The sequence below is a fragment of the Anas acuta genome, chromosome 1 (genome assembly GCF_963932015.1).
Source record: "Anas acuta chromosome 1, bAnaAcu1.1, whole genome shotgun sequence".
Classification (NCBI taxonomy): domain Eukaryota; kingdom Metazoa; phylum Chordata; class Aves; order Anseriformes; family Anatidae; genus Anas; species Anas acuta.
Window position 1 is genome coordinate 40646937 of NC_088979.1, and position 15452 is coordinate 40662388.

The 15452-nt window shown below is 35.6% G+C and overlaps 1 protein-coding gene and 1 long non-coding RNA gene across 2 annotated transcripts in view; one reads left to right on the plus strand and one right to left on the minus strand.

Annotated features, from left to right (window-relative positions):
* KLHL1 (kelch like family member 1) overlaps nucleotides 1–3860 on the minus strand; it is a 249487-nt gene extending 245627 nt beyond the window's left edge. Inside the window, exon 1 of the mRNA XM_068675942.1 lies at nucleotides 3376–3860. Within this exon, the coding sequence (XP_068532043.1) occupies nucleotides 3376–3860 (485 nt within the window). The remainder of the gene's footprint in view (nucleotides 1–3375) is intronic.
* On the plus strand, nucleotides 3728–10251 carry LOC137853521 (uncharacterized). The gene is made up of 3 exons (XR_011094545.1): nucleotides 3728–3861; nucleotides 4567–4673; nucleotides 5022–10251. It is a non-coding gene; the product is annotated as an uncharacterized lncRNA (long non-coding RNA).
* The last annotated feature ends 5201 nt before the right edge of the window (nucleotides 10252–15452 follow it).

A 15452-nucleotide genomic window follows, 5' to 3' on the forward strand; every position in this document is an offset into this window, starting at 1 on the left:
CAAGTGTTGTGGTGAACAGTACTGAGGGCTCATGAGTAATCACAGAAAAGGTTTGGACAGTGTAAAGTAAGTGTAAAGTATCCTACCATTCACCACATCAAGGAGGAAAGAAAACACTGACCACTTGATTATTAAATGAGTACAGTTCATTTTGTGGATTAATAGATCTTATGAAAAAACATGATCATGGAAAAACTCCATTATAAACACATGTGTAGCTCATGGCTACACAGGAAGTATTTGCACTCATATTTTCCAAGCTTTGTCAGGTTGATTTATAAATCTGAATTGCAAATCCATTGTATGGATTATTTTTTCCTGACAGCTTTTTCTTATATAATTAAGATCAAAATAGAATCTATGCTTGGATATCTACCGTAGTCATTTTAAAATTTGACATGCAAACTCTGAAACAATTTGATATATAAGCTTTCCAGCAATTTCAAACAATGAAACAACGTTTAAATGATAATTGTTCACTGTAAAACATTTATTTTTGAATACAATATACAATGTAGACCATTTATGTCAGTACTTTATATCATGCACAATGATATAAAGTCTTAATGCCAATGGGACAACCCACACAACGTTATGTGGATTGCACATTGTGCATAGAAGTATCTGTAAAATCAACCTGACAAGATGTTCTTTAGAAGTGTACCAAAACAAATAAATAAACTATAATGTATTATTACCCAACCATGCTATCCTGTAACATCTCCCAAAATATTAAAAGTAAAATTCAGAATTCAAGATCATTCAGCTGTTTATCTTAGATGTGAAAATAAACTAACTACCAATCCACAAATAGCCCCAAACAGGATTCTGCACATGAGATAGGCTGAAAAAAAAATGATTCCACTACAGAATTCTTGTTTTGAGAAGAGGAGAGCAACCAGAAAAACTTGTCTGGGGATAAAAAAAAAAAAAAAAAAAAAAAAGGGCATTTGCACTTATTTGCACTTGTAGGTAGTTATTAAAAGTTATTAAAAGTAGAAGTAGCAATAAATAGATTATTCCAAGGCATCAAAACATAAAACCAAAGCCTTCCTGTTCCTCATGTTATATACTACCACTGCTATACTCCCAGAGGACTCCTGCTCATGTCTGAAATATTGTGGATATGTTCCATGCTATAACATATTTGAGCTGAATTCTCACTGTTTTTTCACAAAACAAAAATGCTGCTTTCCCAACAGTCCTAATGTTTTAAAGTAGTTGTAAAATGTGTTCAGGACAAAATATCAAGGGGAGCCATGAGCTAACGATTTTATACTAACTGTACCAAAAAATGCAGGTATTTGTCTGTAGTCTTGCTGGAAGTTCAAAAATTTTGGCTCTTTGTGCATTTAGTAATATCTCTCATTCAAAACTGAACTGCAGTTTATATATTTTACATATATATATATATATATTATTTATGTATAGCCATATTGAAGTAAAAATTTGGCACTATTTATGAAAAAGACTAATTTCTATAGAGTGATGGAGATGTAAATTGTTGGGGCGTAAGAAAATTTTTAGACCACTGAACTTTTATGGAATCACGTACTGGACACTCAAGTACAGAACTGATATTTTTGCAGTATTTGAACATCTCTCACCATAGCATTCAAAATTGCAGGTAAACTAAAAGATGGAAAAAGAGATTAACCATGGAAAAAGAGAAGGGAAAGTCTCAGACTGTAAACTAAATATTGTCATATTTCAAACCCTGACATTTTTATTAATAATAAAATGTTATCATCATTATTCTGAATTTAAACAAATTTTAGCATATGACCTCAAAAAGATTAGGAGCTACAGATGACGAGATGTGTTGTTTCACCACCAATGAATGAAAAGTGTGGAAGAAACAGACTATAAAAAAACAACAGCAGTAAAAGTAAATTGGATATATAGTATCATCGAGTACATATGCGATGTGAAAATTCATTCTAGCAAGTCAACCCTTATGGCCAAATTAAATAGTGCCATTTAATTTCAGTAAGCTTCTGCCAGTATAACAATCTTCAAAGACTCTTAGATCAGCAATGCACCCAAAATAAAAAGAAAAATAGATTATATTTGTGCCAGTTTTTAATCTCTGCTATTCTTTTCAGAAACCCTGGAGAAAATTTGCCTTTCACCTGTCTTTATAGTGTATCTTGATAACATTTTATATTAATTCATATATCAGCATCTATCTTCTTGTTTAGAATAACTTCCAATGGTTATGAAAACTAGCGTCACTTTTTATTTTAAAATGTAAATTTTGAATTGTAAATTATCAGCTATAGTAAAATGTAAATTTTGAATTGTAAATTATCAGCTATTCTACATTTTTTAAATGGTGTAGATTCAATGAAAATAACTACTCTGATAAAGCAATTAAGAATATATGCTTTAGAATATATTCCCTACTTCTCAACTTTGGTCTTTAAAAAAACTTAACATAGGCCAAGTTGGATGTACATGTATGTATATGTATAGCTATAGTTAATCCAAACAAATGCATGGTGTTGTCTCTTTACCTAATAAAGTATTTGATACAGTAAACTTTGCTTTCAATAAGAAGAACATACATTGTGGCTTAAGAATGCCAGGTGTCTCATTTCAGTTTATAAACATGACTGCATATTTACCTCCCACAGAAAAAGTAATAAATGACAAGCTAAATTAAATTTAAATTATTTTAACAATGGGGAGATGGGGCAAGCAGAATTAAACCAGTGAAAAGTTTATTGTCCTCCGGAATTATTATCTGTATTATAGCATTTCTGGAAACTCTGTCTGAGATACATTTCCCTCTTCTGTTGACTTTAATTTTTTTTTATGCTGAGGAGGGCAGGGTGACCGAGAAGGCGAAGCAGCTCAAGATTCAAGGAACTCCCAAATGAAACAACCAGGTGCTGGATGTGACTTGCTGGCTTTTACATCTCCCCAGGTGTCACTGGGTTCATGACTCAAATTCTCATTTTTCTCTGTCACAATTTAGCTTAATTTCCCAGATGTTCCCTAACATCTCGGCACCCTGACATCTCGGTACCTGGCGCTACTATTCCTCTGAACTTCTAACAAAGTTGGGTGCTGAGATCTCACCACCCCCGGGGCTCGGTGCGCTGTCCCGTCCCCCGAAGCACCCTTGGCACATGAGGAACCCTCTGTCCGCCCTCCCTCTCCATCACAAAGCCCCCAGCCCCCAAAACCCTGGCTCTGGAAGCTCAGGAGCCCTCCTCCACCGGCTCCGACCACCCTCCTCCAACAACTCAAACTTTCCTCCATGCGCCCCCGGCCACCTCACTCCTCCCGGACGGCACCGGCCGCCCCCCATCGGGCCTGGACAAGCCCCACCACCCTCCACCCCCCAAACCGCGGCAGCGCAGCCCCTACCTGCGCCCTCCTCCGTCACCTGTTGCCCGGCTGCCGCCATCCGCGCATCCCCCCGGCGCCTCCTCCCGCTCGGCCGGCGCCGGGGGCTTCTCGGGCTCCCGGGCGACCTCCATCCCGCCGGGCGCCGCCTCCGCCTCCTCCTCCTCTTCCTCCTCCAGGGACTCCACGTAGAAGACGGTGCGGGGCGGTGGAGGAGGAGGACCCGGCCCCGGCCCGTGCCCCCCGCCCGGCCGCGGCGTCCCGTTGGGCGGCCCGGCGGCGGTGGAGGAGGTTGAGGAGGGGGATTTCTTCCAGAAGGCGCTGCTGCCCCTCTCCTGGCTCTTCAGCAGGCGGCTCTGGCTCGGCCCCCAGTGCTCGAAGCTGCTGTCGGGCGGCAGGCAGCCTCCCCCCGCCGGGCCGCCCGCCGGCGAGGGGTGGCTGAACAGTTTCCAGCGGAGGCGCAGGATGTGCTTCACGTCGAAGTCTTTCCTGCCGGAGCCGGACATGGTGCCGAAGAGGGACTCGGGGCGGCCGGGCAGGGCCGGGAGGCGGCGGAGGATCGGAGGCTTCTTCGGGCAGAGCTGAGCCTGCAGGGCGAGGGGTGGTGGTGGGCGGCCGGAGGAGGGAGATGCGCGCACACAGGCAGCGCGGAGAGGGAGAGGGAGGATGGAGGGAGGGATGGAGGGAGCGATGCACAGAGCCGAGAGGAGGGGAGAGGCACCCAGCAGGGAAGGGAGAAGGAGAAAGGGAGCTGACGAGAATTTGCACGGCGATCGGTGGAAAGGGGAGGGGAGAGAGGCAGGAATGAGAGACACCTCTCAGGGGAGACAGGCACTTGCGGGTGAGAGATGCTGCAAAGGAGCGCTGATCTGATTAACGGGGGAGCGAGCGGAGCTACAGCCCGGAGAGGACCGGCGGCAGCAGCCGCGCCGGGAGGCAGGTGGTTCTTCCTCTGGCTCTTGGAGCTTCGTGACCGAGCGCCACTGGAGAAGTCACCTGGAAGCCTCTCTCCACCTCCCGCCTCCCCATCCCATTTCTCAGGGGAGTCCCATGCTTGCGGCTATCTGCGATAGCAAAGCCAGAGAGCTGGCATGGGGTGAAAGCAGGGCTCCTTTATATATGCTGTACATAGGAGGGGGAAAAAAATAATAATTAAAAAAATGCCAGCGAGGCTGTCAAGGTCCTCACTGTACAATTTTCTATCTGTCTCAGTGCCTCTAACCAAGCCGCCCCCTCCCCTGCATGTGACGCAGATGTGCTCTGGGGCCATCAGTGTGAAGACACAGAGGGAAAAAGATGCTTCAGTCTTCCTCATCTGAGTAAGTTGGCAGGTCGCTAATTGTCTGTCATAGCCTCCTGCTCCCCTCTCTCCAGCACCTTGTTTTGGTTCTGAGTCCACTATATTATACTGGGAGAAAAAATAAAGGGAAACAAATGGAGCAGTAGCAGCAAACACAAGAGCATGAATCATAGGAGTACAAACTTAATGGACTGCATGCTGACTGGATGAGGTTACAGGTTAACAATTTATTCTGCAGGCTCCATTCATTAGCCTGTTGGCTCAGTGTTGCTTCACCAGTAGAAAACATTGGCTAGAGGGATGGTGCGTGAAACAGAAATAGCACTACACATCTGCTTCTTACCTTTTATATATGCTCTTAATGCAGTCTGACAGTGTTAAACCCAAGGGAGGCTCCTTCACAACAGAGAAATCTGCTTAGGAACATCTGCCCACTTGGGACGGATATCGCAAAGTATGCTGTGCATCTGGGATGTAATTACAGAATTAAAAGCTTCATGGTGAAATGTGGGAGAGGGGGATATAGGGGCAGAACTGAACTGCATATCATCAGCTGGTAGCATATGAAGATGTACAGAATGCCTGCAATCCACCTGTACCTTAGAAAGTAATATTTTAAAAGAAGATTTATACCTAGGAAAGTGAAAAAGAAGATTTATGCCTGGGAAAGTGATGAAAAATATATATTCTCCTCAAGGTACTCTGCTTTGGTCTGTTTTACCCATGTACCTGTGAGCTATCCATTTTTTTATTATTATTATTTTTTATTTTTTTTCTGATAGCTCTCTGTGAAGTCAAGAAAAAAATAGTTGAAAGAATTCTTTTCCTCAAGCTGGAATGTTTTAATTCCTCATTCGTAAAACGTTACAGCTTTAAAAATCCTCCAGAGAAACACAGAAGTCAAACATTAATTAACAATTTTATTACTGTTTTATTTAGTTTATCACAGAAGCTGTGCTTCTAGTTATAAACCAATATTAGGGTCTGTGTTTCAACTTAGATTAAGGTCTGTATTTAAGAGAACAAGAAATTCAGGACACAAAGTCCTACTTTCAAGGGAAGAAAAATTGCCACTGTGTATTTTAAATATTGATTTATGCCACAACAGCTGGACTGCAAACTCTCTAGTGCCTCGGTTCTGCTCTCAGTACTCAGTGCTAAAAAAACAAAAAAGACAAAAATCCTTCTAAAGCAAACAGAAGAGATGGTTCACTTTTATATAAGAACTGATCTGAGTGAATATGTACTGCTTGGGAGAGCAGTAGGAAGAAAAGCATAAAAATTTTAATCTAGAATAAGGCAGATGACTTTAATCATTTCAGAGACTTTAGAAATGCACCTCTTATGAAAATGTATGTGAAATCATCCATGAGTCCTGGTGACTTAATGCCTGGCTATGAGCTCTAAAAGGTGGGAATATGAACATGTAAAATAGCTTTTATCAGTGAATACATAGATAGTATATATCTAATATCTTTTAATTGATTAGGGAAGTTCAGAAATATTCTGAGGAGGATTGCATATTTTCCTTGCTTTATTGTAAATCTTAGACATTTTAAATTCTAAATTAATACTTTAGTTGAACATTTGATGTGAACAGTTGACAGATTTTTATTTATTTTCATCTAAACTGCATTGCATAGATTTTATGTCTTTATTTCTGTTACTTAGATATTATAAATAGCAATTCATTGTAACATTTTTTTTTTTCTATGTATACTTCAGAGGTCACTCAATTAATATATTAAAGTATCATCCAACAAAGTGATTGAGTTTTTTATCAGCTTTCTGGTACAAACTAGAAAACAATTATGAAGAAAAAAGTAAAAAATATTTTAGGTTGTTATTCAGACTTTGTTATTTCGATTATGTCAGTAAATGAAATTGTCTTTGATTATTATTGTTTTTAATAATTAAATTCTCAACTCTTTGGTGTATTCTTTGTAGGTTTTGACATTGTAACATTACTTGATTCTTTCATGTTCTGGTACATTTTTTGAGGATACATTAATTTGGTACGTATACCTGCTTTTTTACAAGCATCTTACAGTTTATTTCATGTGTGAAGATGTATGAACACTGTCATAAAAAGAAATCTGGAAAGATCTTTAATCTTCTTATTCAGATCACATTCATAAGTATAAAGAAAGTATTTTGTCAATGTACAGTAAACAGGAGCTAGACCATGAAGAAACTACAACAGAGAAGTATCTGTTATCACTGTATATAATACATGAATAAATCGGTTTCCTTAACCTGAAGTAAAAAGATGAAACTGTTTCACTTAGTTTTTCAGAATTCCTTTTCTTCATGTTTCCCTGAAAACACTTTTTGACATATGCCAGAAGGACATATTGGAGGCATGACAAGGTGAAGACAAATGTCTTTTAAGTTTCAATTGAAACTTCTGTTATGTAAAATGATTAACTTAACTGTATAGGTTGTCTAGACTTAGTGTGGTAAAGAGTAACCTTTCTCCTCCATGCAGGAAAAATAAAAGGTATCCTCTGTTGGAGTTTTAGGGGCCTTGCTCACATTCAATACACAATACAAAGAATAATAATGAAATCATTAGTTTATTAGTCACTGATGTCAGACTACTTATATGGTGTTGGCATAAACATATGAACAGACTTGTGAAAATACACATTTCTAAGTTGCCGAAGGGAAACATTTTGATGCCTTACAGACTTCCATCCTTACTAAAGGGGGCAAACCATTAAATGTAAACAAGATAATAATAAACTTGGGTAAACTGTCACATGTCTGTTGCACACTAGAACATACTGTATTGCATTGTATTTTTGTTCATTGAACAACATGTTTCTGAACTCCTCACCTCTTGCAGTTTCCCCAGATTAAAAACCATGCAAAGCTTGAATATAGAAACTTTGCTTGAAAGTGCTCATGGCTCTTTTTTCTTTTTCTGTTAGTTAAGTAAAGAGATGAAAATAGTTAATCTCACAGTCTCTTTTGAGGAGTCAGATTCCTGACACTTTCTTTTTATGTTTCCAACAGTCTACAAATGAATTCGTTTCACATAGCTATGTCCTTAAAAAAAAAAAAAAGTTTCATGTTCATTCTTTGTAGGAAAAATGGCCTAGAAGTATACATTCTTTTAATAAATCTTATAAATCTTCCAAGCAATAAAGAGCACTTTCAATGAAAATGACCTTGTAGTAGTATCCAAACTGGTCAGATTCGATTAACCCTCTTTTTTTTTTTTTTTTTTTCTTCTTCCCATTGCAAAACTTGTTATTTATTTTTGTTTTTCAAATGTTTTACATTAAGATATTTACATGTTTTACCCCCTTCGTACCTCAAGGAGAATTGGTAGATCAGAAATAAAGATAAATTGTAGTTGCATTAATTGAAGAAGAAACAGCATACAAGGTAATTTGCTAACAGTACCCTTAGAGTTATGAATAGTCATATTATATGTGCATCTCATTTACATAAAGTCATATAGCAAGTGAATCTGAAGACGATGAACATTCATGTTACTGTGGATCGATCATTACTAATAAGAAGACGTTATTAATAAGAGAAGGGATATACCTGTCAGCAAACTAAGAGTATTAGAGGTAATTTTGTCATTATTTTTAACTTGTCATATATTTTTAATCCAGAAGACACTAAATCTTGCTGAACAAAAGCAGCAGAAGAAAGAGGAGACATCACTGTGTTTAGAATAGGGATGATAATAGAATGAATAGTTTTAAAACAATTCTCACTCGGATGTGAGAATTCTTGCATGAATGAATGAATGTGTACTTCAGTTATAAAGAGTGATTTTGTAGGTGGTTAATCATGCATTCAGGAGTAAAATTTGAGGGTGTTCAAAAGATGCTGTGAAACAGATCTATAGAATACGCAAAAGAAAGAAACTGATGGGACTGGACATCCACTGAGAGATCAAAACTTACTGAAGAAAGTGGCAGTGTAGTATGGGATAAACAAATAAAGAATGCATTTGAGTTAGTCTTTAAAATTCTGTCATATATATTTCTGCCTTTCTGAAATGTAGATATATTGTCAATCAGTACAGGTAAGTAAAATATGAAACTGGGAAAAGATGGAAATAGCAGGAAACTAAACAGTTATTTTGTAAATAACATATGTATATGTTGCTAAGAAGTGTAGTTTCAAGTCGTTGATCTGATTTTCCTCTCAACATACTGTAAATATAGAATGGAATCATAGAATCATTTAGGTTGGAACAGACTTCTAAGATCATCGAGTCCAGTCTTTAACCTAGCACTGCCAAGTCTGCCATAAACCATGTCCCTAAGCACTACATATACATGTCTTTTAAATATATCCTGAGATGGTGACTAAACCATTTCCCTGGGCAGCCTGTTCCAATGCTTGACAACACTTTCAGTGGAGAATTTTTTTCTTAGTATACAACCTAAAGCTCCCTGGTACAACTTAAGACCATTACTTCTTATCACTTGGTCCTTGGGAGTAGAGACTGACCTGTATTTCACTACAACCTCCTTTGAGAGGTCTACAGAAATGACTAAAGCAAGGCAAGATAGCCACACTTAATAACTATGATTGTTTTCTAATGGCCAGAATGGAATAACAAACCCAGACTTACACTAAACTAAAACTTACTCACTTGTCAACTCTTCTGTATTTTTTTTCTCTAGTGGGTTTTCAACTGAGATTACACTTTTGAGAATGTTTCCCTTTACATAAATTAAAAGGTTAAATCATATTATTTCTCAAAATTAACCATGAGTTAGGACAGTACAGGTAATTGCGGTCACATGACTAACTACATTTATTTTAGGGAATAACAAAAATTACTTCTCCAAAGTTGTTACTTACTGCCTTCATAGTAATGCTGGGTAAAATAATGATGGATTAATTGATCCCTGTGGTGATTTAAATGAACACATTTTATTCTGCATTGCAGGAGCCTAGAAGAACACAGTCAGTTACCAGTTTGAAGGACAGTCACTTTTTAAACCATTTCATTATGATCACAAGCAGTTGTATAAACATACTTTAAAGCAGTTTTTAAATGTTCAGAGAATTTCACTTAGAAGAGTAAATGCTACATGATTTGTCAATGATAAGGATTCATAAGTAAACTAAGAATAGAGAACATAAAATTACAAAACCCGAGAAATAGTTATTAATCTTAGAATAGTAATATGTCACTGTCTTTAAGTGAATTTAAAAAAATATTAAGATTTCTATTCCAATTCCAAAATCTGTTCCCACAACTTCTCCATTTGCAATAATTGTCACTTCTCCCAAGAAATGCATAATTCCTTTATACCAACTGTTCCCACGATGGCTATAGATGACCCTTATTTGAAAAATTTGTCAACACTTTCTTTCCAAAATAATGTTCAAGAGAAATGGTGGAACTAGATCTAGTACAGTTTTGGCAGTGGCAGTGCACACATTTGTGTGGCTATGCCATATTCCACCATTTGGAAGCCCATTCATTTGTAACATTTGCTAATCCACACGGAAGCTGTTTTAATCATTTTTAGGTGATAGCATCTTACTAAAATCAGTATGTTGTTTTGTTTTGATTTAAACACTTTTGGCAGTGCTTCTGTGAATGAGAATTCTATCCATGGAAATTCTGGTGATACAAAGAAAGGCATTTTTTCTTAGCTAGACTCAATAACAGGTGCTGTCTTTTTTTTTTTTTTTTTTTTTTTTTTTTTTTTTTCTTTTGCTATTATCTTGTTTGTTCCTTCTGTGACTCAGAACCTTCTCAGAGCTGGCTTGCTTTCATGTTCTGTTCAAAAAATATTCAGTTTCTTGTTGTTCTTTTATTTAACATTTATTTACAATCTGAAGTACAAGCTTCTGTCAAATTATATATTGGAAAATAACAACAATGGAGATTGCAAAAGAGGCTATAAAAACAAACAAACAAATCTATAAATTTACCACTACACATATATTAGTAAATTAATTTAGAATTAATTAGATTTAACAGAGTCAATGGAGCTGGTATAAGATGGTCAATACTGATAAGCATTATCACAGTCACTAAAGTGGTTTTGGACTGTACAAACTAGAATTCTCAGAAACTAGTTCAGGAATTAGCATAAGTCAAGAAACATGCTCAATAGGTACATTGGAAATAGCCGCTGTTTTAGAGGATAAGAGCATTTAGCCATATGGATGTAAATTGTGACATGCCATTTGGTCTTAGTCCCAGAGCCTGAGAACAGGTACTAGGACATTTTATATATGTCCTAGTTTTAGATATGACCATATGATACTTACATTTCAGTTTACAGGTTCCTTTGAAGAAAAAACAAAACAAAACAAAACATATATATATATATATATATATATATATATGTTTTCAGAGGTGTTTCACCCTTGAAAACCTTTTAATATTTGACAGAAAATGAACAATTTCTAGAGTTCTCTTAAGAATTAAAAGCAGTAAGGATAAAAGTAGATTTATAACACCACATCATCAAAGAAGTTATCTTTAGAGTAACGTTACAAGTTGATATGGCCTTCTCTAGTATCTGAATAAGCAGCAATCTTAATCAATGTCAGAAGACATTGGGATGTAAAGTGAATACAGGAGAGTCACTGAATATGAAGGAAAAATTTTGGTTGGTTTAGTTGAATAATAAGCATGTTTTTTTGATATTCACCCACGATTCATAGTATGTATTTTGTAATGTCACTCTGTGGCTGGAGTTAAAAGGAGTTATTTCTTTTCATAATCTGACTCATAATTTTATTCCTTACTTTATTTAATAGGAATACATACTATCCCCATAGAATGTAATTTTAAAAATCAAAATGTTTTGTCTAAATAACAGGGTATCAGGTGATTTTAATTTCAAGAATCTTGTCTGATAATATTATTTACCTTCCAAATGACATTTTTTTGTAATCAGTAGAAAAGTGGGTAAGTGGAAAGTAGAAAATATGAACTGTACTACACATATAAGCAGTTTCATTTTGAGGAATAAATAAATAACATACCATTGTTCAGATTAACACTAGTGGTAACAAATGTAGTAATCTTACATTTGTATATTAAAGTTTTGCTATTTTAGAAACAAAGTGACGAACACAATACTGATTTGAGTGTTTAGGAGGTTTTGTTTTGTTTTGTTTTTTTTTTTTTTTAATGTATTTCTAAATGAATATTTTCCTCCTGCAGCCTACAATAACTGCTTGAAGTACAGAACAACAAATTATTTTAACATTAAAAATTTTTACTTTACAGTTGAAAAGTAGAAGTAAAAGTTCTGTTATGAAACTGTATCAAGACAAAATAGTTTAGAAATTTCTCTACATCTCATTCACACAGAATTACTTAAGGAATAAATCATGTTGCTCTTTAAATGAATGTTACTGAGACTGAGTATTAAAACAAACAACATAGGATGATTATGTCTATCACTTTTTCTCTAACTCATAGTCTCATTGCCCTTTGGGTAAAGATTCCTGTTTGTACTGCTTTCATCACTTATGGATATATGCACACAGAGAATCATTTCTCTGTTTTCAGGTGTGTCTCATGTAAGGACCCTGTCCTCATAGAGGTGTCTTCTGTTGCTTGGGGTGTTATTTAGCATTGGACTTCCAGTACTTTCCAGTACCATCAATACTTCCCTTATTTTCGATTCTCAGTAGATGGCTTTGTAGACTGTATACTTCCAGTTTAGGAAGTTTTTTGTTTGTTTGTTTGTTTGTTTGTTTGTTTGTTTTCCACAAGAATTTCTAGTTGCAACTGAGATTCTTGTGCCAAGTGCCTTGTTACATTCGTAAAATAAGTAGAAATTTTGACATTACAGATGACAGTCATTTCCTCTGTTGTTCTCCAGACATGGAAGATGCTTGGGCAGCTTCTGACTTCATGATCAAGTAGAAGAATCTTTAGTTGCGGGAAACCTAACAAAGAAATTCATATATAGCAATACTGAATCTCTGAATGCTATTTTAATTTCTAAGTAACCGTTAATGACACTGAATCTTTATTTGCTTTGCATTATATTGTATCTCAGAATATCACAGTAAAATAACTTGTTTTTTGAACAAGTTATTGTAACTTTTATTTTTGTTATTGTAACTTCAGCAAGTAACTTATTATTGTATTTTATTTTTATTATTGTAACTTCAGCAAGAAGTTACAACATTTCCTGTGAAATTATTTTATTTCTTTAGAGGAATTCTTCAGCATTTAGGAGCAGAGCAAACTCTTGTATATTTCTATTGCCCTTCTTTTTGAAAAGGAAGGCTGTCGGATATATATATATACACATATATTTTGTAAATATGTTTCTATGTGTCTTACCAAATTAAAGATATTTTAGATTTATTTTTTTTTCAATCTACTTATTCATTCTTTCATTTGAACTGTATATCACTCCTGAGAGAAATTCAAAAGATATCTGGAGAGGGTTCTGGGCAAGCTTGTCCCTGCTTGGCCAGGGGGATTGCACGAGATAACCTCCGGAGTCATCATGTCCCTTCCAACTAGAACTATTCTGTGATTCTCTGTCTGCATTTTTTTCCTATGTAAAATTTTTTGTAATTCAAATAAGAATATTATAATTGCATGAGCAACTTAAAAACATAGTCTTCTGTCCAAATAAGTGTTAAAATTGAAGTTCAAGATCACAGAGTGCTTCAAATTTTCCCTTTCTACCATGTAATACAAAAGCAGTAACTGTATGGACACTATTTGTTTTTTAAATATTTTACCATATAGTATTATATGTTGAAGTTTCACATAGTTATAATTGTTCTTGTATACAGAAAGGCTTTCCTACTGTGATTTCTTTGATTTTACCTAATTAACTGCATTACATTTTTTAACCCTTCGATCACAATCTTTTGTCCTCTGATAATGTCATAGATTTCAGTGTCATGAGATCATAATTTCTGTCGTAGTGAATATATTTTAACTTCATATTTTGACATAGTGACTTATCAGTAAAATTATACATAAATGACATGGTAAAATTATAGAACAGAGATGAGCATTAAGATGAGTCTAATCTTTTCTCCTCAAAGCTGAATTAGCTACAACTAGTTTTGACAAATGCTTGTCTGCTTTTTTAAAAAATGCTTACGATAGAAAGTCTATAATTTGTCTAAATAATTTATTCTAGTTATTTATAACAGCTACATCTGGTTATATGTAAATTAAATGTATATGTAAAATGGAGAAGTGCTGTATAAATTGAGTTTGACAGTTGGATTACAACATATAATTAATAAGGAGGTATAAGTAACAAGACTTCTGTGATGGCCAGACTGTGTGTCCAACTGTCCAATAGGAGTTACATCTATATCTCTCTCTATATATAGAGACATGCTTGAACTTCTGTAGGAAGAAACCTACAAAAAAAGAATTTTGCTGTTTCTGATGAGGGGAGAGGCTTTTGAACTGGAGAAAGTTCTAACTGATAGAATCATTTTGGTAACCTTTTGAATAATTGTCTTATTTGCCACAAAGTTTTGCATATCCTGTTTGACAATCAGCCTGCAGTTTTTAAATGGAGGTAAGACAATCTTTCATTTAATAATCTTTAAAGCTACAAGGGCATTACTGTCAGCTGTGTTTTTGTTTTGTTTTGAAGATAAACAACTTCATATTCTCAAGATCATTTGAATTTTAATTTTTGGAGACTTCCAAAGCCTAGAATAGTTTGACGTGATCTGCAAATTGAATGGTGTACCTATATTTTCTGTGCAGTTAAACTAGATGATCTTTGAAGGTCCCTTCCAAGTGAACTATTCTATTCTATTCTATTCTATTCTATTCTATTCTATTCTATTCTATTCTATTCTATTCTATTCTATTCTATTCTATTCTATTCTATTCTATTCTATTCTATTCCTGTTCTGTTGCAAAATGGTAAATATATTGAACAGTATTGAAGTTAAAATAAACACTGTAATCATGCTCAGCACTTGTTCTTGATTCATTATAATAACAGCTGAGTACAGTTTTCCAACTATTTATACAGTCACCTTGCAAAATTATTTTGTTTGTGTGTTTGTTTGTTTCCTTCACTATAAATTTCTAGCTCATTTAATAATATGTACTAGGTATTATCTGAAACAGACATTATTTCAACCGTACTCGTGAAATGTGGTATACTATTGAAGGAAGTTTTGTTGTTACAGCATGATTTCTTGGCTGATAATAAACACCTTTTTATTTTATCAAGATATTTTTCCTCAACTGGAGTTAGATAGATGTGGCATTTTCCCTCCCTTTTAAAAAATAATGAGTATGTTTGCTCTCATCTGGAAGATCATCTATTCTCTTCCTGCTTTCAAAGATAATGCTAACATGAGATTTCTTCAGCCATTTTTCTAAAGTAGTCTGCAGAAAATTTCATCAACCTGATGAAATTTCATCTGACTTATCTAAGTAACATTTTTTTTCCTATTGTATCTCAGTATCTTTAGAACTCGAGGTTATTTCTGTTAGATGTCTGTTCATTCATCCTTAATGGAATCTGAAGCAGGAAAGGTGTACACACTTCATTCTTCCCAACATCAATAGTGTTTGGTGTCCCTAGAGTAATGACTGAATTCTTTCTTGGTTACCCTTTTGCATCTGATAAACTGACAGAATGTGTTAGGTTCTTCCTTTGTCTTGGCTATTCTGGCTATTGTTAATTTACTGCAGGAAAGGGAATGAATACCAGCCCATTGGTAAAATGGAAAAAGACTACTTAAAGTTAGCCATTTCTAGAACAGATTAGTCTTGAAGATAATTAATTAAAGATGTGAAAAAAAAGGTCTAGTGAGTAAATTAGCATTACAGGCA